At 37.1% G+C, this 23,618-nt stretch overlaps 2 protein-coding genes across 24 annotated transcripts in view; one reads left to right on the plus strand and one right to left on the minus strand.

The window, feature by feature from the left end:
* PCDH9 (protocadherin 9) overlaps positions 1-23,618 on the plus strand; it is an 800,116-nt gene that overhangs the window by 133,116 nt on the left and 643,382 nt on the right. For 5 of the 23 annotated variants that reach the window (XR_013945261.1, XR_013945262.1, XR_013945263.1 and 2 more), the window contains one exon: positions 1-11,619. This exon is cut by the window's left edge. The exons of 17 other annotated variants lie outside the window; for them this stretch is intronic. Coding sequence is in view for 1 of the 6 variants with exons in the window: in XM_080577026.1 (XP_080433152.1) it covers positions 8,381-8,389 (9 nt within the window). In the remaining 5 variants the exon portion in view is untranslated. Of the gene's footprint in view, positions 11,620-23,618 lie in introns of those variants that run through there. One more of the 23 variants, XM_080577026.1, reaches the window with a different exon arrangement.
* The window catches only part of LOC308187742 (uncharacterized protein), a gene marked incomplete at its 5' end in the record, with an annotated part of 533,458 nt that overhangs the window by 31,166 nt on the left and 478,674 nt on the right, over positions 1-23,618 (minus strand). The window contains one exon of the mRNA XM_080575983.1: positions 1-23,618. This exon is cut by the window's left edge and continues 31,166 nt beyond it; it is cut by the window's right edge and continues 42,365 nt beyond it.

The following is a 23,618-nucleotide window of genomic DNA, read 5'->3' on the forward strand; positions in this document are numbered from 1 at the left end:
TTTGAAGCCTCATCTTTAATGTGCTGTAACTTCTGTTTTTGTTTGCCAGAGTAGCAGCTCCATTCTGAATAAACTATTATCTGAGGCACTAGAATACTATCGGTAAAGAAAGTGAAAAAAGAGACTGTTAATGTGTGTGAGAAAGAAAGGTTTCTTCATTTAAGAGTAATGGCTAGAAGACAATTAGGGCCTGGCTTTTAAATCATAGTGTTAGGCCAAAGTATGTTGTGTCTGCAAACTGGAAATGTTGCATTATTTTTAAATGGCTGAATACCTGGTGCAGCATCCATAACAATTGTTACATATCTAAAGTTGCATAACTTACTACAGTGAAAAAGAAGAATGAAATTTGAATTTAATCTACCTAAAGAGAACATATCTTGACCTTTACTCACCATTGAGTATACATCCTAATCGTAGGCTATTCATACACTTTAGTTTACAAAAAAATGACTCAGTTAATGTCTTTTAAATCTTTACGGGAGGGAGAGTGGTGGACATGTGCTGCTTGAGCAATGGTTGCTGAAGGCATTTTGATTACTTAAGCTTGGAATAGGTATAATATCCCAAGATGGGGGGTCCTTATGCCATGGCAGTGCTTTCTCTTCTCCTGATAAGTGTTTGCATGCAGTAACTCAGGCTGTTTACTAATCCCCAGAGGGATGTTGCAGTGCTGCTGCCACCCAAAGAGAGACAAGCTCTGCAGGTCCCTCAATACCTAGGGAAACATGAGCCTTCCTTTTGTGCTTACCCAGTAACCCAGTGCAAATATCTTTCCTCTAGAGCATAAGGGGATAGTGGAAGATTTTTTATTTATTTATTTATTTTTAATAAAAACTGGATAAAATCCAGTGAATTGATGTTTTTAGCCATTAAAAGTCACCAGGGATTTAATTCTCAAGGCTAGCATTGATCCACAGGTAGCATTTCAGAGGCCTGAAAACCACTGATATCTGAGCCATAGAAATGGATTTGAGTGCTAACTTTTCTCAGCTCTCACAGGTGAAGCTTTATTTTATTTTATTTATTTATTTTGCTAATTCTTACAAGCAGCAGAAGGCTGATAATTATTGTTTTCAGAGGAGTCTTCCCTACTGTTGGCTGGTTTGATTATCCAGTTGGCCCATTATACGTTGCTGGACTGTGTCTGTCCTCTTACTACCTCCAGCTAGCAGAAGGAATATCCAAACGTAGGAAATATCCCTTCAAAGCTCCAGTATGCACCTAGTACAGTTATTCGGGATTAATAGAGTCCTATTACCCTGTGTGAATCAGCTTGTCCAAACTCTGTAATTCAGAGTCTAGCCAGAACTTCATGATAGACTTAAGGAAAAAAAATAAATAAAAAATCAGTTTGCCCATACAACAGAAGCAATTTCAAGGTACTTTTGTCTGGTTTATTTGTAGGGTTTCTACTACTGTCATGAACTATCTTGTCCTACATAAAGACCATTTAAAAAGATCAGGGTATGGCAGGTTTGGTTATTAACTATTATTTTTGTAACAAAATGAATCCTACAAGGCAAGTAGAACTCAGAATTAAAAGAAATACTTCTGAAGTCACAGAATCACAGAAGTCCAGAAGTCCTGTGTCTGTATGTGTGATCACTGGTGAACTTCAAAAACACAGCAGGAGTCTTTCCAGAAGGTTTTGCAAAGCTGTGGCTTTACTAAAACTGTTTCTTCACAGTTCTGGAGCTTCTTGACCAAGCAATTCTTTCTAATACTCATGGAATTTCTTTTTATTTTATGAAAATTCACTGACACAGATTACTAGTAGCTGAAAAGTGAGAAAGGAAAAGTTTGATTTTGATTTCCTTAACTTACTTTTGCATCAAAGTTGCTACAGTCTGGGCATCTCTGTTCAGTTTTGTTTCTTGTTTTGGGTAGGTGATACTGTAAGGACAAATACTTGAGTCTGTCAGAAAGTAAATTTAGTATTGTAATTGTGCCAGTGAGACTAACTAAAGTGGCAGAAGGAAGAAAATAACAATCTCTTGGGTTTTTGGTTGTTTATGATATCTAGTTCCACAACTGGTTTTGAACTAGAAGTAGAAATGTACTTTGCTTTATACTCATGATTCAGTTCTGCCACTCAAGTTCCTACCCCAAAAAAGACCATATTCATTCTGTTGAAACATGGAAAGCTGAAAATTCATTTTGATTTTGTAAGAGGAAATAAAAAGGGCTGAAAGATTCATAATAGAATTTCAATGTATAAGTGAAATACAGGCTTGAACCTGAGGGCAGTCCTTTTAAAGAGCTGAATGACATCTGTGTGTAATTTAATAAATGACTGCTGTAACACAAGTGGAGAAGCTCTCTAACACATTGTTTTTGTGTTTATTACTCAGTTCAATTACTATAAACAAAGGATGTAACTTTATAATAGTTTCTGAAATAAATCTAGCCTAAAAAAGTTGGAATCATCAGACAGTTTTGTCCATAATTCAATGATTTGGTGCCAGACTCACCTACAAATAAAAGGCCATCTTGTATATCAGTAACAAGGTTACCAATTTCAAGAGCTTAATAACAACTCTTAGATGATGGTTGAAATAGAGATATGTTTTCAGCATAAACATTCACAAGTTACTGTATGCACAGAAACACTTAGCAACAGGTAGAGGTCAAATATATTAATTGGTAGGCTTTTATTTCTATTTACTCCCACAAAAAGCTGGATTTTCAAAGAAAAGGTCCATGAACTAAACTGTAATTTAAAACTAAACATTTATTTCACCATTTGAAATAACCAGATGCTTCATTAGGTAGCAAACCAATTTCCCCTGAAAAGTCCAATTTCAAGACTTAACACAACGCTCCAAAATCATTTTTCCCATGCTGCTTTTCCCACAGAGTACAGCTGCTTTCATGTATTAAAAGGTTTTGTTTGCTCAGTAGATCTATAAGTGCCTGAATTTTCATGCCCTTTTGCCACAGATTTTTCCTATACCTCTTGTGTAGTTTGGTTTGTGTGTCTTACTTCATATTCCCTGCTTTTGCTGCTTTTGCAGCAGCAGCAACCTGCCTGCCTGCCCGCCCGCCGTGCCTGCCCGTCCTCCCTCCCCACTTCCTTCCTTCTCTCCTTCCATCCCTTCTTCCCTCCTTACTTTCTTTCCTCCCTCCCACGACCTAGCCCTAATTAGAGCAACACACTAAGGCTGAGAGGACAGGATACAACAGCCTCTAAAAGCCTGTCAATGATGCTTCTTTTTAAGTGAAGGAAAACTGCTAGCACAGCTGCATACTGAGGTGGATTTACACCTTTCACTTTTTTTTTTTTTTCTTTATATGACGAATTTCTCAAAAGCTGTATAGAAGAATGAGTTAACTGCTGATGCATGAAGGCAAACGAAGACACTGCCTTACACTTAATGGCAGCCTATGGACAACCCTTTACTTTAGAGCCATTTTTTTTCTGGGGAGACATTGTCAAGGTCAGATGTGGGGTTATTCTCTAGTCTTTACAGGGAATTTGAGGAGAGTCTTAACTTCACATCTGAGAATCCTAGGATGGGAACAAATCTGAGTTAGCATTAAAGCTACAGTTTGTGTCTGATTTCCTTTGAGCACGTAATTGTTTCAGACTTGATGTCTCACACAGTACCAGTAGATAGCAGAAATGCAGTTAATTTGGGGATTTCATTTATGAGTTATGATCCATTTTAACTTCAATGCAGATTTTTTTTTTTTTTTAATGGAGTAGTAGCTGGTGGCCTGAGTGACCAGTGTGCCCCCCTTTCCCAGCACTCCTCTTTTCCCTGCAGGCTCCATTAGTTACGAGTTTCCTCCAGTATGAGAAAAGCAAAAGGGAATAAGGCAAAGGACCAACAAGACTGCAAGCTGATGTTTCTTTGCCTGCTTGCTTCTACTTTTCCTGTTTATTAAAGTGGCTGCTGTCATCCATACAGCAGCTGTGCCTGGTTGGAGAAGGGCAGCGGGGTCAGAGGAAGACTCAGGCCGTAATAGCAGCCAGAGAGGATGCACTGGATATTTGTTGCTGTGCTTAAAAATGCCAAGTTAGAGTAATACCTTAACAGTGCAAATAAAAACAAGTTATCATAGCCTTTCCATAGTCTCCAGCTAGGCTGGTTACAAAATAATCAAACATATATTATTTGATGTGATGGAGAACTTCTGTCCAAATGACAGGCAGGAAGAGTAGGTGTATCGTTTGGTAATGACTGACCTAATGACTCAGACTTTACCTAATGCAAATAGACGGGAAGAGTCTTGAGTTGCACCTGCCTGCATTCTTGCTCGCTAGCGGACAGTCTTCAGAACAAGTTGGATCTTCAAAATTGAATTTTCTACTTGAAAACACAGTTAAATGTAAGTGATTTTTGCAAGAAACTGAAAGCAGATGATTGGATTAAATTATTTTAATTCCACAATATTGTTACTGTGAGAGAATCCATTTGGATTTGTGTTTACAAATTTATCTTTAATACAGCTGTGATTTTCCATATGCATGATGTTAAACTTCCTGATTTGTGTTTTTGTGTTACAGCTTGTGACAGGAAAAGTCACCACCTTCAAATGGGATAACAATTTTATTTAAAAAATCTCTCACTGCAGAGATCAAACCCTTTGCCTTGTAAACAGGCTGGAGAAAACATTGCCAAAATGATTAAAAGGTCTTTGAAAGTGTAATTCTAACAATCAAAAACAAATTAACTACCAGTTAACATGATTATGTGCATTAAAAGTGACTATAACGTGTGAAACCTGCAGTTTCGTATGATGTAAGTTCATAAAAAGGAGACATCAAAGAAACCCACAACTGTAAAATGTTAAAAAATATTTGGAAAATTAACTGAAGGTTGGACTGTAGATGATTAGAATTTATTTGAAAATTCTTTTAAAGAGATGTTTTCATTAAAATCGAGTCAGAACACTTGCTTTGGTGACTTTAATAAATTGGGATGAGTTGGTAAGAAAATATGAAATGTCAGATGCTTTGACGTGATAGAAAATATCACCTTTCAAACACCCAGCAGAATTTCAGAGTAGCTACTAATCTGTTACTTTGCCAGTGCTGGGAAATGATTGCTGTATTTCCAAATGTCATCAGAGTAGTTTGAATCATGCCATACACAAGTGAATTTCTGAATATTCTTATGAGCTTTTCCAAACAACTGAATTCCTCTGGCTTTGGCAATTCTCTGAGCCAGAGTTTAAATACAAACACATCCATCGTTTTGGGCTGAAGGACTTTAATCACGTATCATAGATTATGTGGGTATGTTCAGCACTTAGGTGGGAATGAAATCCTCAGAACTCTTGTTAGCTACCATTGTGCTGAAGTCCTTGTGTGCCAAAATATCTGCTGATAAAACCTCCAACGCTCCTGCGTCAATATATGCATACAGCTGTTCATGTAGTGAGGCTTTTGGCTTGTTAAAAACTGTGCCTTTTGCATATTTTCAAAGCAGATATTCTTCCTCCTGGGCCGTCTTCCCACTTGCTTTCTCAGTTTAAGAAGATGAACTGAACCTCAGCTCACCTGCCCAGAGAGCCTGTCATTACAGCCTCATACTGGGTGTATCTGTATGAAGAGGGAGAAGCTGCAAGGAGAGATGACATTCCCCATTCTTTAATTTTGCTGGAGAATTGAAGACATGACATGACAGTACTCCATGACATGGCATGACATGACTCCTACTCCTTTTGGAGCACTTGACTCCAGAAGTGGGAGGAAGTGTGCTAGGGATAATCGTGGCACTACAACCTGAACTTAGGTGACATACTCAGATGTGGGTTTTACACATCTCTGTCTCTTCTCCCTTCTGACTACTTTCTGCATCTCCTTGTTCAGGATGCTAGCTTTTGCAAAGCTATTCTTAAGCACTTAAAATGCAAGGAGAGCCTGACAATATAACAGGGATCTACTGAATCCTTCTTTGCAACTGGGTGCCAAACAGGCATGTCACCAGTAAGTATTGCAAAGGCTTAGTCCCTCTTTCTTTCATCCTGAACTAATTAACACTATGATTAAAAGAGTGGCTGCAGGCCATGACTTGCACTGCTTTTACCAGTGATGGAGTTAGACCAATATAACAAGAGAAAGTATATCCTCTACCATTAAGCCTCCTGTGAAAAAGACAGCTTTTACCGGCATGTGATAAAAAAGCAGTGTCCTTTTCATGGAACAGCATTGCCTGTTTTTCTGGCAATGTTAGATCAGATACTGAACCTGCTGAGAAAGCACTGCATGGGATCTGTTGCGGTAGCTGCATTGTATAGCTCTCCAGGTATAAGGGAAATTTTTAAACCTTCTCAAGTTTGGCACATGGGATTCTTACAAACAGACAGCACTAGGAAAAGGCTTAGGTTTCATATGCAGTAACATTAATTTGGGGGTTCTCTTTTTATTAATTAGTCAGGTGCTCAACAGGGTGAAGATTTTTCTTCTTTCAAGGACTTGGCATGTACTTTTGTTTGGAACAGAATAGAAATGTAATTTCACAGAGGAAATGTAATCTCATCTTAAATATTTACAGAATGCTAATTTTATGCTTATATGTTGGCAGAAAAGTAGAATAGCATTAATTAGTCTGAAATATTTTCTAACGGAAACATGTTTTTCCCTTTGGCTAGGACCATATTAGTAAAGAAAACATCCATGACCACTCTCTGGCCCTTAGATTATGCAACGCAGTTTTCATCCATATGGCTAAAGTCTCACTTGTTCTTTAACCCTCCTCCAAAACAGAATGGCCTGATTTGTGTTGCCAGTTGGAAACCAGTACTGGTTCCTTCTGTTTCTCATGCAATACTCAGGCACTATCTGGCAGATGCTATTTGGCATGGTTGAAAACCATAGGAGAGAGTTAGCAGTTAAAGAGTTCCAGTGTATTTCAAACACTGAACACATATTTGTGTGCCAGTGCTTGAGCCCATGTGTTTAGTATTATAACCACAATGAGAGCCTGTTGCAAATGCCATACAACCTGCACACAAGGCTAATGCTGAAGGAATAGCTAAGTTCTGTTCTGAACAAGGAACTTAATTCGCTAGTCACCTGCACAGATGGTAGACAAAGCATAGTGTCATACTATATTTGTAACTAAAAAGACTATCCAGGCATTGAGATGGGTTACTTAGGAGGCTGTGAAAACTCAATTTCTGCAAATTTTTAGGTACGGGTTAGGAAGATATCTATTATGAATACTTAATCCTGCCTCACATTAGGGAGATGGCCAAGTTGATATCCTGCAGATGTCATCAGCTTTCAATACTACTATAATTTTAGAATACTTCTTTGCCGGAAGTTATGGCATGTGTGGAAAATAATTTCCAAGTCTCTATTGTATTGAGTAAGCAATTCCTTTTTGGGGGAAAAGGTGGGTGGCAGATGAGGTATGTGTGTTCACTGACATGGACTTCTATAGTAGAGAAAAACTCATTTTTCGTCTCAGGAATACTGATGTAACAAAAGATCCTTTTGGAAATTTTGATATTGAGATTTGCTGTTTATCTAGAAACTCATCTATACCCATGGATGCAGAATAATTTTTAAATATCAAAAAGTAAATTTAGAAACACATATGTGCATTTGTCTTTGATAGCTTAAAACTACTCAAAGAAATATTTTCTATTCACAAAAAATTCTTATAATGATGGAATGGTCATTTTTAAAAATTTTTTATTTTTTACAAGCAAAAGCTATATAAACATTTGATTTCCTATATATTTAATATAACTGCTTCTGATCCATAAATTGAAATCCCTTAATGTTAATCTCTTGTCCCCTTTTCTGTTCCTCCTTCTCTCCCCTCCTTCTCCTCAGGCTTTCACATAGGATGGTTTCAGGATAAAAAATGCTAGGAATTTAAGAAGTGTTTCTCACTCCTGTAAAATTGTTAGTGTTTCAGGATACCACTAATGTAAGATATATTAGACTTTTTGGTTAAACGTGAGAGCTATCATTAATTCTGTTTTGCAGAAACATCACTTGAAAACTCAGTTACAAATTCAAAGCAAAAAAAAAAAAAAAAAAAAGGCCTTTGGAATCATATCTGAAATCAGCATTAAAAGTTATCTTTCATTTTTGTGTTAGTTAAACATCTGACATATTCCACAGCAGTTTTTCTTTTGTGAGCATAAAAAGTTAGAAGCTTCTCAGATGGTGTTTAGTGTTTATAATGCATTTGTCTGGGCAGATGTGCTTGTAAAATTACCAAACCATTCAAAGTTATTAACACAGTTCAAATAAAACTTGTTTCATCTGTGTGAAGGAGACTGATTCTTTCCTCTCCAGACTTCCTACCAGACAAACATTATTACTACAATTTAATGGGTGCCACTGTTGTATATGGATTGTGACTGCTGGTTCTCCCTGTTTTTTTGTTCCTTGGTATGTTTATTTATACAGGAGTTATGAGACTGTGATTGAAGTTGGAAAAGACGGTCCCTTTGGGCTTGAAAAGTGACTGACCCCAATCAGCAGGGCTTGTTGTCAGTGATGCTGGAATCTCTTCACGAGTGAGTGGAAAGTAGTTTCCTGTCAAGTTTAGTTAGGATTGTTTTTTTATTTCTTTTTTTTTTCTTTCTTTTCTCCAGCATAGACAATCTTTGTTGTTATATACAGTGTGATTCCTGTGCTGCCTTAAAGATACAAAGAAGAAAGTTTCAACAGAGAGACTATTACAGCTAAATTTTGGTTCAATGGACTTGTCACATAAGAACTTTCTATGCATCATGAGAATAGCTTTATCCAACAGTGAGTCCTGTCAGGGACCTTTAAAAAGTGCAGACTTATGATTGACTTTCCCATCACAGTCTAGTCTCCTTATCTTCTACCTTTGCAGTTTGAAACTGTGATTGTGTCTTTGCACGATATGTTGTACAGTTGATATGTGAGGCTACGCATGTGAAAGAGAGAGTAGAGATGTGTCTGATGTGTCTGGATGAAATAAATATGCCTTTATAAGAATGATTCACCAGTGAAACAGCACAAGGAAAAATGTGTTCCACACTGGACATTTATTTACTTTATGATTAATGAATGCAAGTTTAGGGTTTTGTGTGTTTTGTTGGTTTGTTTTTGATTTGTTGAATATGTTTACCAAAAAAAAAAAAAAATAGTTGAGGGGATTGGATCCATGTTTGACAACACATTATTACCCTTCTCTAAGAGTGACTTCTAATTTCCTTTCAACATTCCTTCTGTAAAAAAAAAAAATCCATTTTCCTTTGCAATATTTTTCTCAGTACGATGGTCTAGCGTTGACCCTTTACATTTGACAGAACCAAGCAGATACAGTTTTCAAGTAACCGTTTTATTTCTTGCTGTTGCTTGCTATTGTTCCTTTTATTGTGCCAGTGGTGAATGACTTTAACTCCTGTCATTTTCCCCCTCTAACTTCTGCTCTAGGAGAAGGAGGGGAAAAAAAAAAAGGAGAAAGAAATTACTGAAGGAGAATGACATTTTTCACACTTTTGATGGTCAAAGAATTTATTAGAGTGCTGTTCTTGACAGGGCAGATTCAATTGCAATTCAAGCCTGGTCTCAGATCTGAGTAAGAGCCTGGATTTGACTAGGATGGAAGTGGTTTTGCTTAAAACCTTCTCACATAAAGTAGAATCTTTTGGAAGATAGCTGTTGATTTTGTTGATTAAAGTGCTCCGAGACAAAGGGGGCTCTGTTGTGGAAGTCTGAATTGTTATTGGTTATTAGCAAAAATATTTAATTAGATATCACCTTGCTGGTAGTGCAGGAGTCCATCTGCAAATACAAAGGGCAAGCCCCAAAATGGTTGCAATATAACTAATTTTGAAGTTTTTTTCAGGATTTTAGCCTGTTTTCACTATGATGTTTTCTGCCTTATAAAAAAGCCAAAATCAGAGTATTGCTTTTGTTTCCTACACATCTAGAAGCAATTGCTTCTCTGTCCCTTTATTTGATACCTTTTGACGCACTTACAGTAAGGAATGATTGAATATCTGATTAACATCATGTGAGAAGCATTTTTGCCCAGTTTTCTGATGAGATGCCAAACCAGTCCAAATCCCTCGAGTCTTATGCGGGAGGTAATCCCACGATCCAATGTCAGCATAATCCTCCCAAGACAGCTTAAATATTTGTACTTCTTTCTTAAATCAAGAAATCCCTTGAGGTTTATACCAATCCCAATTTAAAAAATGACTTGACCTGAAAACCCTGGAGGAATGTTTGAATGAGGTTGTCTTGCCTCTGGCTTCTTGGCCAACATGCTCTAACAAGATATGAAAAAGATATACAAGGTTCTAATTTATAATATGATATGAAAATTATGCATCCAGTGAAAGACTAGAGGGAAAAATAAGGGACGGCAATGGTGGTAGAGACAGCATTTATTGTGATTACTAGAAGGGGCCTCAGTGGGCTGGGATTATTGTACTTTAAGTGAAATTGATTTTGTTCATGATTTGATTTTAATCTAGTTTAGATGAATCAAATTCTGCAAGGAACAGATATTTAATTTAGTACATTAGGATGAAAAGGACATCAGTTCAGAGAAGTTTAATGCATATGATGTGATAAAAGCAGTATCTGATTATGAGAGGTTTCTTTTTATATATATATATATATATAGTAATTCCTTGTTATTTCATTACTTCTTGGATATATTTTTCTCTGCATAATATTTTTATTAAATCCAGCCAAGATTCTAGTCTCCTTAATGATATTTAGACTGATTGCTGGAGCTAAAACAATAATAATAAAAATTGGAGAAGGACAAGGAGGAAGACAAAATTCCAGACTTATCACACTGATTTTTGCTAGAGATCTGCTATCGAAACAAACAGAACATCCTCGCTTGCCTCCTGGGCACTGCTGCAGGCAAACTCCGTTGCAGAACGAGTCATAGCTGTCTTGTTACAGACTGCAGTTGTAAACAGAGAGTCTGTAGAAACCAATCTCCTGCAATTTTCCAGTCTACTGTTTTCTAATCTAGGGGAGTTGGAATGCTTCGCAATGTGGAAGAAGTTGGTTGCTGTTGAAGAGAGGTCTCCTGCACTTCAACAGTCAGGACCAGATAGATCTGTTTTCTTAGGTTAACACCAGAGTTTCTGTTAGCCATCCATGCAGAGAATCCAGACAAAGAAAAGTTCAGATGGTGTTCATCTTATAGAATGATTTATGTGAATATTTCCCTACTTCTTTCCCTATTCCCTGACATCCGGTTACTAGAGGCTCTTTTTGGAAGAAAGTAATATTGTTGATTTCACTGGCTTCCTAGCACCTTTTTTAGCACTGTTTTTTGGGTTATTGCAGATTAATCAGAGAACTAGTATCCTCACTGAGGAATGTTTTCTGTTTGGATGTTTAATGAACAAACCTTTTATATGTTAAGGGAAAAAGATTGTTATGGAAGGGACTTTCGATTACCATCCAGGTTTGTAAAGATCTGTATGGGTCACGGTGATCTGCATGGGAAAATAATAAAAAGGAATAATGAAGGAGAATTCTTACATCATAGATGCAGGGCAGGAGCTTGCAGACCAGCATTTTAATACATCAGTCTGGGAACACTTGATTATATGTCACCTTGCTGTGCTTGCTTGTGTTAAAATAAATTGCAAGTGCTTTTGCCCTCTTTGTAAAAAAAAAAAAAAATAAAATAAAAATTAAGATTTTTCACTTGCTGAAATGCTTTACAGAAAAAGGCAAAAAAAAAAAAAAGAGGGGGAGTGTGGGAGGGGGGAAATAGAAAGCAGCTGTATGGGTCTGACAGACTGTGTCCAGAGAATGGGACCTTCCCTTTCAATACTTAAATCTAATCATGTCTCAGGCAAAACTACATCCCGCTCCAACTCCTCCTTTCATATAACAAGTTGCTCCAATATAAAACCAATTTAGTTAAAAGGAAAAATTGGTGGATAATTTTCAGATGCCTCCTATTTGGAGGCAGAAATCACTTGAGAGAAATCTCTAGAGATGGGTTTACATTGATGTAAATGAAATTAAGATGTTCAAGGACTGCATGCTATCTGTAGGGAATTCATTGGGTTTCCCCCTTACTACCCAGTTCTAAAGCTAGTACGTATCAGCTATTGTGTGGTCCAGGAGCTGTGGTCATTGTGGTTCTGTATCAGTGTCTGGTCCTGTAAGAGCCATTTGAAGGACAATGTGGTCTGGCATGACTGAGAGACACTGTTTCCCTTTCTGGTTTGGAGGCTTGGCTCCTTTATGGAATATCCAGTAAATAACACTCCCTCAGAGCCTGACAAATCAGCAAAAGTAGATGTTTTTATATTTTATTACCTTACACAGGTATTGTGCCAATGAGTATATACATTTTTTTCCCTCTCTCCTTAAATATACATGTGCTGTAGGCAACAACTGCAATGCTAGCTTGCTGTTTTAAAGCATAATGACTTTACCCATCTACACTGTTCTCTGTTCTGTCATTGACTAAATGGCATTGGCAAATAAGACTGCATTGTTTTGCATGATATAAAGTTCACATGAGGTTTGAATGAAACAGTGCTATACATGGTAAGGGACAGAGCATTGAATTTTGTCCATGCCTTATTGATGATCTTGGATTTTACCACCTGCAACAACTATAGATTGTTGCATCTCTTTCTTTTGCCTTGAGATGCTGGGAGTAATGAGAATTTTGTTGTCATTGCTGACGATAAGTCCTGTACTGAGATTGCATCAGTTCATTTAGCTGGAGCTTTTCAGGGACCTGCTGGCAGGAATTGATTTCCTTATTTTGGTCCTTCCATTTTGTGGATTCAACCAAAAAAACAGTCTTCACTGAAAGATATTCCAGACATATTTATTTTAAAAATTACCGAAACATTTTATGTTAGGGAATCAGATTTTCTTCACGTGGAAATGTATTTCAAATTTGCTGAATGCTTTAAAGCAACATATTTTACATTGCAACACTAACTAGTGTTTCCTTAAGAAGAGAAGCATAGAAGGAACCAAAATAAATACTCAAATCTGGACATTGCATTGATTAGATAATCTATTGCAATTAAAATCTTGAGTATATTCTTATTTTTATAGTATCATATTTCCTCATTCTTCCTAGGCTTTAAACTGCCTGAAACCATGAAAGGCTATATTCAATGTCACAGATGTGTGCGGGAGAACACGGACGGGTTGACATGTACTTGTCAGTGTCAGCTGAGAAAAGAGCTGGCATGGATTGTTCAGTGGAACAATGAAGGAGGTGGTGTCTCTGGGACAATAGCATTAGCTGGCAGAGCAGATGGACTGCTAGCCTGGGAGGTTTAACTATCCTCTGTCGGAACAATGAATAAGAGTTTACAGTTTGCTTGGCTAAACTATGCTAAAGTGAAACAGAAATGTGTATGTATTGCGAATCTTGAGTGAGGCCCATCAAGTTCACTAATTTTGCCTGCACAGATTGCTTGAAATATTTCAGAACTTGTCAATGCATCAGCATATGTATTCATTTTTGTTAAGCAAATCCAGAAAATTGACCCCTATGAGCAAGCTCTCAGAGGTGAAGTGGTAACAATTTTTTGAATAAGTAACCTTCCGCTAGGAAACAGTCTTCACTTCCTTAAAATTTTGCCAAAATTAAGTTAGCTAACATTTTCCCTCATCAAGATCTGCCTAGGCTCAAATTTTGGAAAATGTCTGGAGAACAGTGAGATAGAGACAAAATATTTTTGAACCTATCTCTGCATTAAAATAATAACAATTTTAAAAGCCTCTGTTTACTGGAGGAAATTTAGTCCTTCTGTTCTTTAAAAAATGAACTTGCAATTGGTAAGAATGTATTTTTTGCTCTTCCTCTGGGAGAAGCACCCACATTTAGTCCACTCATGAACACTGAAAATACCTCAGTTTGCCCTGGCTCAGTTACAGCATTAGCATTTGGCAACTAAAGTCTGTGATTTGTGTCTGAATTGAGCTTGCTGTATCTCTCAGAAATCACTGGTGTGATCTGACTGCACATGAACCAACCATAAATAGCTATATGTATGCATATTGGGTGAACATCTCTTTTCTCCGACAATGGTCCTCGCAGAGGGTTCTTTGTCTCCATAGGGATGTTCTCTTCTTTGTTTTCAGTATTTATCTACTTGACGACCAAACAGATCTGAGAATTAAAGTGCAGCTTGGTTTCAGTGAGGTGAGAAACAGGCATGGAGTATGGGAGAGCTGGAGGAAGGAGATACCTTGGTTAGCAGGAGTAAGAGATGGCAGGGTCTACCTGAGGGGCACAAGGTGGCACATAGGTGATGTTTCCAATGTCTGATGTTTCAGCTAGGCATGAATGTGCAAACTGGAAGAGCAAAGAGGAAAGAATGATATTGGCAAGATAAATAGGGCATATGAATATGGGAGAGCCGTAGCAGAGACTGGAGATGAATAGTCTGAGGAAAATGTAGGTAGACAGGTTGGTGAGAAGCTTAGAGTTGGAAAGAGTTGGAGAATATTCACAAGGGCTAATTGGAAGTCTAGAAACTTACTTCTGTAGGTTTGCTCTGATATCAGTGTTGAGAAACTCTGATCAGCTGTCTGTGCTAGATATGCAAAGTCACCCTCTTCATTGTCTGGAAAGGGAATTTATAAAAGAGAACTTAAATGAAGTTTTCATTTACATGAAGGCTTGCTCACTGTGTATCTTCTGATCTCTGTGACAGGCTGTGATGCACAGATTCTGACTTACAGGATTCCCTGCACTCATTATTGCAGCTGAGACCAGTGGGGATTCTGTTCTGGGCATGTGGAAGTCTGCACAGTGCCAGCCATGGAAAAAGCAGGTCCCTGGAGCTCTGAAGTTTATTTCACACTTCTGCATTTTTGGTTTCACCAGATACACATCAACTTTCCCTCATAAAATATGCCCAGCAGTGCTACTGTACTGCACAGTGATGTTGTGTGGATAAATCTGTTAATATTTAGAAAGTACGAAAAAAGCTATAATGGAAGCACCAAGAACCCTTGAGGAAGTTAATATTTTGGTATCAAGTCATGATTTGAACAGCATGCTGGAAAGAGTGCATGGTGCATTCACTGAATACTGAGGATAAAGTATAGAATAACTGCTATTTTACAACCTGCCTGAAAAATACATAAAATCATTTCTTGCTGTGAATGCTTAATCTATTCAATCAATGAGAAGAAATAGCTAATGTCATCTGACAGTGCAGAGAAGGGAAAAGCACAAGTATACACAATGTCCCTATGATAGATGATTAAATTGCTCAGGATATCAAAATTTCTCGTTACCTGATTTTGTGGTGTTAATGTTCTGCTGTACTATTCCAGCAGTGCAGCTTACCAATGCTCAGACTACCTACTCATCTTCCTTACTTCAGAAGGTTTTCTTGGAGGGGAAAAGAAAAAAAAAAAAAAAAAGCAGACCATGAAAATGCATACATACTGGGAAGGAGTTAAATAACAGAAGCACAGCAGCCTTTTTTTTTTTTTTTTTTTGTCTACTTTGTTAATCTGGACACAGTGTTAGATTCAGAATTGTCTACAAGGTTATCTACCCTGTTAAAGCTCAGAAGAATTTTCAATGACGCTCATTTGTAGTAATACCTGTTGGGGGAAAGAAAGAGCTTGTGCAATTACAACTTCTCTTATAGCTATTGCTTATCAGTGTCTGCCTCTGAGTCAGGAAGCGTTTTCTGGCTTGAGCAGCACAGTGAAGAATGACTCTGCTGCCAACAGAATGGAAACTCAAAATGAGATTGAGTTTAAATCCACAGCTGGGACTTGAACACTTGGCACCAGAGATCATAAGGTCATTGCAGTAAGACAGGGAACATTCATGCATAGTGTGTAAGAAACACATCGGTTTGCTAGTCGTCACTGCAGATTTTCACTATCTGTTGTATGTGTGCTGTACAGTAGATTCACGTCTTTCCAACCTGCAGAAGAAATAACAAGTCTGTATGATTTTTTTTTTCTCTTTTTTTATGGTCAGACAAAAATATTTACCTGCAGTTATTTCTTTGCTGGATTTGTTGCTTCCAACATGGTGCAAAATAGACTTTCATATTATTTTTCTGACAAATAAAAGATGCACAATGTCCTCTGATAGGTGTTTAAATTGCTCAGGATGGATATCACAGCTCACATAACTGAAGGCAATTGTGTGTGTGTGTGTGTGTTTGTTTGTTTGTTTCCAAAACATTGTTTGGGATTGGTATATGTCTTTTAATGCCTTGCACATCGAACACTGCATGACTACTGAAGTTAATAAAAACATAAATTCAGAAAAATAAACAAAGATTGTTTGCAAAGATAAAGCTATGCTAGTAGATAACTAAAGTCTAACATATTTTCTTTTCTCTGTTTATTCCCCATTAGGTATATTACCTCACTTAATTCTAGAGAAATTCAAATGACTAAAAGAGAAAGTGCTTCTTTTTAAAAAGCCAGTGTGACCTCTGGAACTAGAGGTGCATATTAATCTTACAACCAATAAACCTGCCCAAAAAATACATAAAATGCATTTTAATACAATCAGAGGTGATCATTTATAGCTGTGAAAGAAAGGTGAAAGCTTCACTAAGACAGAAAGCAGAAACCAGTCTGGCTTCAAGGACTTAGGCTAAAACTTGGTACTGTACAGGAAAACAAGCACAAAGACAGATACGGGAACTTGCAGAGGATTCAGTCTTCAGGAATGCAATTGTACGGTAGGGATTTATTAAAGGGAAAAAAAATAAAAAACTATTTAGTTAACATTCTATAAGAAAGATCTTTGTAAATTTTACAATTACTAATATACTCATCTCCTAGTCATTGAACGTGTTTTGTCTGTCTTCTAATAAATATGACAAATTTGTCAGAGATTAGATGTACTTTCAACTGTACTTTTAGACATGAGAGAGTCCTCACAAGCGAGAGCTGTTGAATCCCCTAAACTTTGGAAAACAGAGCTCACACAGGATAATTGAAACACCAGACATAAAACTATATTAAACTGGGCTTCATAGGTTAAGCTGCTCACGGAGCTGCATGTTTTGTATAAAAACTAACAAGCAACCAACTGGTATTCTAAATTTTGCTTCCAAATGACATGACTGATTGTTTTTTTTATGGTAAATGGGAAAAAAAAACTAGGAGCTAATAATGCAAATGACACACAACAAAGACTGGTTAAATATCTGGAGAAAAACATCAACACTACAAAAGGTAGAGCTAAAACCTTCATCGTTTGATTTAAATAGCCTTTACCACTGGGAACTATTAGAGAAAGGAACCCAGATTTGAGAACACTATCATTTAAAAAAAAAAAAAAAAGAAGAAAAAAACAAGAGAAGTTACAAGAGTGTTGGCACATAGTGTTTTGGATTTAAATAGGCTCCCTGCAGTTGCTCAGTGAAGCTGACGTTCTTGACAGACCAGCAACTTCAATTTAGTGATCAGCTAGTTTGGGTTTCAGGTTCTGTGGTTCTGATAGGAAGGGGGTTTCATGAGGTTGTCCCCATTGCAGAATTGGAGAGAAATGCAGTGAGAATTGGACCTATCAGCGCTTTTGGTCTCCGGGCTCCTTCACAGAGCACCCCGGCATGACTAACTGCCCTGATGAGAGTCCTTAAAACTCTCTTTTGGATTCATCAGCAGTTCAACAACTCCAGCAAGCATGGACCCAAATTTTGACCCCCAAATTTTTTGGGGTCATTGAATATACAGTCAGAGGAACTCCTCAGGGAAGCTAAATAGAACTTGCACTAATAAAGAAAATGTCACTTTTCAGTGACTTTCCTGTCATTTTTTTTGTTTTACAGTACTGTCATCTTAGCTTCCGTTGACAAAGCTTACCATGAAATCCAAGACTGTTCAAACTTTAATTTATAATAAAACATTCTTGACTGCCAAATCCAGAGTTTATTGAGTTAAAAAAAAAAAATCTGGCCATGATGTTTTGTCTCTTCTTCCTCTTGTTTGTTTGTTGTTTTTTGTTTTATCCTCTTGGCAAGACAGCTTTTCTGTCTGCAAATTTCCATGCTTCTGAAAATGGTAATTAAAGACTTGCAACTCAGATACTGATTTACTGTTTTTACTGTTGAAAGGTTACACTCTCCTCCCTCAATAAGCAGTTACGTGATTTATCTATTCCTTATTACAAGACATGATCAAATCTATGTAACAGTTTTCCACCCTCCCTCCACTTAGATCTGTATTGCATGACTGCATAACCCATTGACAACTGAGGACTTTCTAAATACATAACTGAGTTTAACCTTTACTTTACACAATATTTTTCAAAGTATTTGTTATTTTAAGGATTGTTCTGCAATGTGAATAATACCCAACATATCCCTATGTAAGCAGTAAGGCTAGAAATACGGACATATTTTTACTTGGCACTACATTTACTTCAGCAAAATGAAGATCAGGTTCCTAAAATACAATAGGCCAATAACCATTAAGCACCCACTTCTTAACCATTCATTCTGGCTTTCCATCTTTATGTATTAGCCACAGCACTTCCTTTCATTCTGATTTATTTTTATTGTACTTTCCCAGCAGGCTTGTAGTAATGCTGCTTTCTATGGCTTCTGTGTGCAAAACACACGTTTGCAGTGATCCAGATTTTGTTTGTTCTGTTTCAGGTGCAAGTGGATTTGAAGAGAAGTACCATGATGGCTAATTCTCTTCATAGTTTCTCTTACAGCAGAATGCAAATTATCTTTGACCACTATTGTAGGCAGAAATAAACTATAATGACAAAAGAGTATCAATATATAAAGGAATCCATTAACTGTTTGTGGTTGTTATTTTTATAATCTATGGTGTGCACATTTCAATATATATTGTGCTGAACAAATCCATAGCTCACACATACTACAAACCAGATTCAGATGGTTTCACTCATACAGAATACTTTTGTCTGCTAAAACTGTTGTGGAATTATACTGCTGACATTTCAGCCACTGAAATGCAGCAGAAAGGCAGCGGAGACTGTCTGCTTTTTCTGCAGAAAGAAATTTCTATGAGATTTATGGTAGTTCCTTCTCCAAGAGGAATTAGCTGTGAAAGGCACATCAGAGAAAAACTTGCTGCTATGTGAATGGTTCAGGTTATGTTTGAGAGTGTGAGGACTGGTAAGGCTGCACCCGGAGTATTGCAGCCCATGTCCAGTTCTGGGCTCCTTGGTGCAGGTCAGACATGGATATACTGGAGAGAGTCCAACAGGGTATCACCAAGATGATCAAGGGACTGGAGCACTTCTCTGAGGAGAAGCTGAGAGAGTTGGGACTGTTCACTGGAGAAGAGGAAGTTCAGGGGAGATCTTATTAATGTCTATAAATAGTTTGAAGGGAATGTGCGAAGAAAATCATAGAATCATAGAATCATTAAGGTTGGAAAAGACTTCCAAGATCATCTGGTCCAACCATCCCCCTACCACCAATATCACCCACTAAACCATGTCCCTAAGAACCACGTCCAACCTTTCCTTAAAGAGCCTCAGGGATGGTGACTCCACCACCTCCCTGGGCAACCTGTTCCAATGCCTGACTGCTCTTTCTGAGAAGAAAAATTTAAAAAAAAGAGGACTATTTTCAGTGATGCCCAGTACCAGGACAAGAGGCAATGAGCACAAACACAGGAGATTCCATTTGAATAGAAGGAACCTCTTTCTTTTCTGTGTGGGTAACTGAGCACTGAAATAGGTTTCCCAGAGAGGCTGTGGAGTCTCCCTTCCTAGAGACCTTCAAAAACCATCTGGAGATGGTCCTGGGCAACCTGCTGTAGGTGTCCCTTCTTGAGCAGGGGGATTGAATGAGATGACATCCGAAGGTCCCTTCCAACCTCAACCATTCTGAGATTCTGTGCAATTCCATGACTGCTTCTAAAGACATGCTGGCACAGGATGGATGGTTGGTGTAGCTCTGCCCAGCCAGCAAAGGCAGGGTAGTTCCATGAAGTTTTCTTCAAAAACTAGTTTTATGCATTATAGGTTTTTTGTTGTTGTTGTTTGTTTTTTTCCCTGTAAGCTTAACAGTCAGGACTACCTTTGGCAGCCCTGTACAGACTTTCATGATGGTTGTCCAGATCTACTCTATATGCTGTGTGTACTTGTTATAGGGAGTAGGCTTCTTTTCAATGCTTTTCTGAGGTTTGAGGGAAAAGGTCCCTTCCTTCTTTGAAGTAATGCCTCTGTAAAACATATGGCAGGATTGCTAAATCTTAGACTCCAGGGTACTGTGAAGATGCTAGACTGTATGAAGAAGGAACAAAAGTGTTACACTGCTGAATTCCTCTAAATACCTCATCTACTATTTGCTTAACTTTAAGTTTTTACAGCTCTTGAAAGAACAAGGCCTGGGAAAGTTTTCAATTAAAATAGACAGCAGGGTGGTATACTAGCAGGAGTTGTTATTTTGTTACTGGGGGAAAAAATAGGAAAACTGATGAAGATGAACATCAGAGCTCAGCATGTATACTGTATGTAGTGCTGCAAGACCTACCATACAAGATATTCATCTGCTTGTCAGTGAGATTGGATTTTTGGGAGCAGATCTGTTGATATTTGAAAGACAACAACTTGCCAGTTTCATTACTTTAGTATCTTCCAGCAGATAGACTCCCTCAAATCAATAAAGCACCCATCCTAAGCTTTCATTAAGTATTAGCCAAATGTCACCGTCTCCTAGAAGTGTGCTGTAAAATTACAATATGTAGCTGCCTTCTGCTTACACACGAGTAAGCCTGTGATAACTTCACTTTAAACAGGATTTTCTTCCTCTTCTCTGTTTCTTCACCCTCCTTTCTCTTTCCCCTTGCTTGTAAGGGTTTAATTTTCACTAGCTTGCCAAAAGCTTAATTATACTTGCTGTGTATAAATACCCAGTGGAGATCAGAGAGAAGAAGACAGAGAAAGTCATTTTTCGAAATCTGAAAAAAAAAGGCAAATGTAAACTGAAAATACTGACAGAATTGGAAGTGTGTGGGCTGGATCACTAATTTCCACTAGGGCAGGCTTCATTGAAGGGGAAAATATGGTTAAATTAGACACACTTAAGTAATGAATTACTTGCATGTCTCTAATGAGCACTTCAGATTACCTGTTATTAGAATTCTAGTACACCCAACATAAATTTGGGTGGGATACTGCCTACACAACTCTCAATTTCAGGAAGAAGAATTGCATTTGCTTTTATGTATATGGACATTTTATTTGACAGTAAGATGCTGTGCACCTTAACCAAAAATGATGTCAGTTTATGTAGGATTTAACTATACATAAACACAGAAAATACAAACTGGATTACATGCAGAGCCCTTGTTCTTTGTATTAAATTGTGATCCACTGAATTCCAGTAAGGCAACATTGGAAGACTGAAATAGCAACATCCCCAGTAACTTTTAGCAAGCTCTGCTTGCTGGTCTATCTTTGGAAAAGAACAGAGCAGTACTGTAATTTGGTATTAGTTTTACAGTTATTAGGGCATTCATTCACTTTGTACAACCTTTGATGGAAGGTCATACAACGAACTGTAGGTTGGATAACAAAGTAACAGACACACATTTTACATGAATTTGAGTAATGATGATATTTTGACGTAGACTGTATTCTTGTTACCTTGGCCTTACCATTAAAGAAAAAATGCCTTTTTTTGTTGTTCAAGATGCCTTGATATCATCAAGGTGAAATTTATATAGTCTGATGAGAAATCCTCTGTAGTCAATGAAAAGACTTCTGTTAATGCAAATAGACTTTCTATTAGACTGAAAACCTTCTACCTCAAAGCTCTTCCCAGACCTGTAGCCATTTATTTTTAGAGATTACTTTTTCTATAATTTTCTTTACTACTGAGTATTTCTTACTGCTCTCTTGTTCTCTGTTTTGTCCTAGTACCTTTCTCTTTCTGGGCTTTTCTTCTGTATCTTACTTTTGTAGCCTTCTATTCATGACTTAAACCACTGTCTTTTGTCTTCATTCAAATAACTCTTGAAAACTCATTCCTTTTATTGAGCCTTTAGGGAGAACCCATTGACTTCAAGAAATTTGAAATGCAAATAATACATTTGGCAAATATACAACATAGTTAATCACTTTCACTGGAAAACTGTGCTTTTCCAGAATATTTCTGTATATTATTTCCCTTGCATTTTTCCCATATGCCACTTTCTTTGCATTCCCCAGTTTTTCTGTTCATTGTTGTTAATGAGCTTCTGCATTTGGTTTGTTTTCACTAACAATTTGAACTTTTTATGCAAGGTTCCTGACCTTTTTTCCTTGTATTGACACACAGGGTTAATATATCAGCATATATAGAAATGCATTGTATGTTACGCTTAAAAATAACCCTGCTGCTGATGTACTGTGATACTATGTTTTTACCAAGCAATCTTATTTTTAAAGTATGATCAAATTTACCTGAACATCTGACCAAGGCTAGCAGTAAACTACGTTAACAGTGCAAGCATTAATAAATTGTCCTATATTTTTTTCTGATTTTTGAACATTTGTTTTATGTGCTCCATGCAAGTATAATGAACCTTTTCCATTACCTTCTATGAATATTGCCAAAAAGTTCATTAGAAGAACACTGACAGGTGGATGGGAATGCATTTTAGACCTCTCTGAATATAGAAAAGACAAATAAACTAGTTGGAGGTAAAATATTTCTTTCTATCCTTTCTGCATGCTTTAAAATATCTGTCAACCTTTCCCTGTCTATGTCAGGTCGCAAGTGACATTTGAAAAGCAATTTTTGTTCACATGTGGCATATCTAGGCTGTCTCTGGATTTTTCCTTAAAAACAAGAGCAACCTCTCTTCTTCTTCCCCTTTCAAAACAACAACAACCAACCAAACAAACCCACCAACAATTCCATAATAATGTAATTTCCACCACTTTGGGTAACCACTAAAAGCAAATAGACATGACATTCTTGTGTTATATAGAGTCAATATTATATTTTCAATAATTTTACATAAAAATAATGATTATTTTGTTAGAATCAGATGCTACCAGCATCCTTTTAATGATAAAATATTTCAAATATCATTTGTCTGTTATCACCAGAATTATATCATCAAAAAATTGGTTCACTTTTAAACAAATTCAATTAGATGTTAAATGTTGATTTATAGCTTGTGATACCATCACAAGACGGAAAAAAAATCTACCAATTTCCACTAAGATCCTTTTGTGTGTATAATGCTTAAATATTTAATTGAATTTTTTTTACTGATATTTTGCAATCAAAGTTAACAGTAAAACATACAGAAAGTAAATTCAATCTAGAAACATTTGAAATGAAAGGCTCAGTTTTTCCTCAGCAGGGTTAGAGCTCAGTGTTAAATACAAAGAGGTTATTACTATTCCACTTACTAATAATTGTCATTATCACAGATGAAAAGAATAATTGTTATATTTACTTTGTACATGGGTCCTCATAAAATAGCATATTATGTCAGGCAACAGGATAGTTATTCTAATAAGGCTTACTGAACATCTACTCCAGCAACTTTCTATTTTACCAGAAGTGTGAAACCAAACACTTATCCATAAAGAAAATATGAGAAGAAAAATAGGGCTGCTTGGCATAAAATAATATTAAATGCAAGACGCTCCAGTGATGTTCTCTTCAAGATCAGAAACTTGTTGGTTATCATTGGGTACGTTTCAACAGGAGGTCTGTTTTTTATGTTTGTC

The sequence above is a fragment of the Anser brachyrhynchus genome (assembly GCF_964034855.1).
Source record: "Anser brachyrhynchus genome assembly, chromosome: 1".
Lineage (NCBI taxonomy): Eukaryota > Metazoa > Chordata > Aves > Anseriformes > Anatidae > Anser > Anser brachyrhynchus.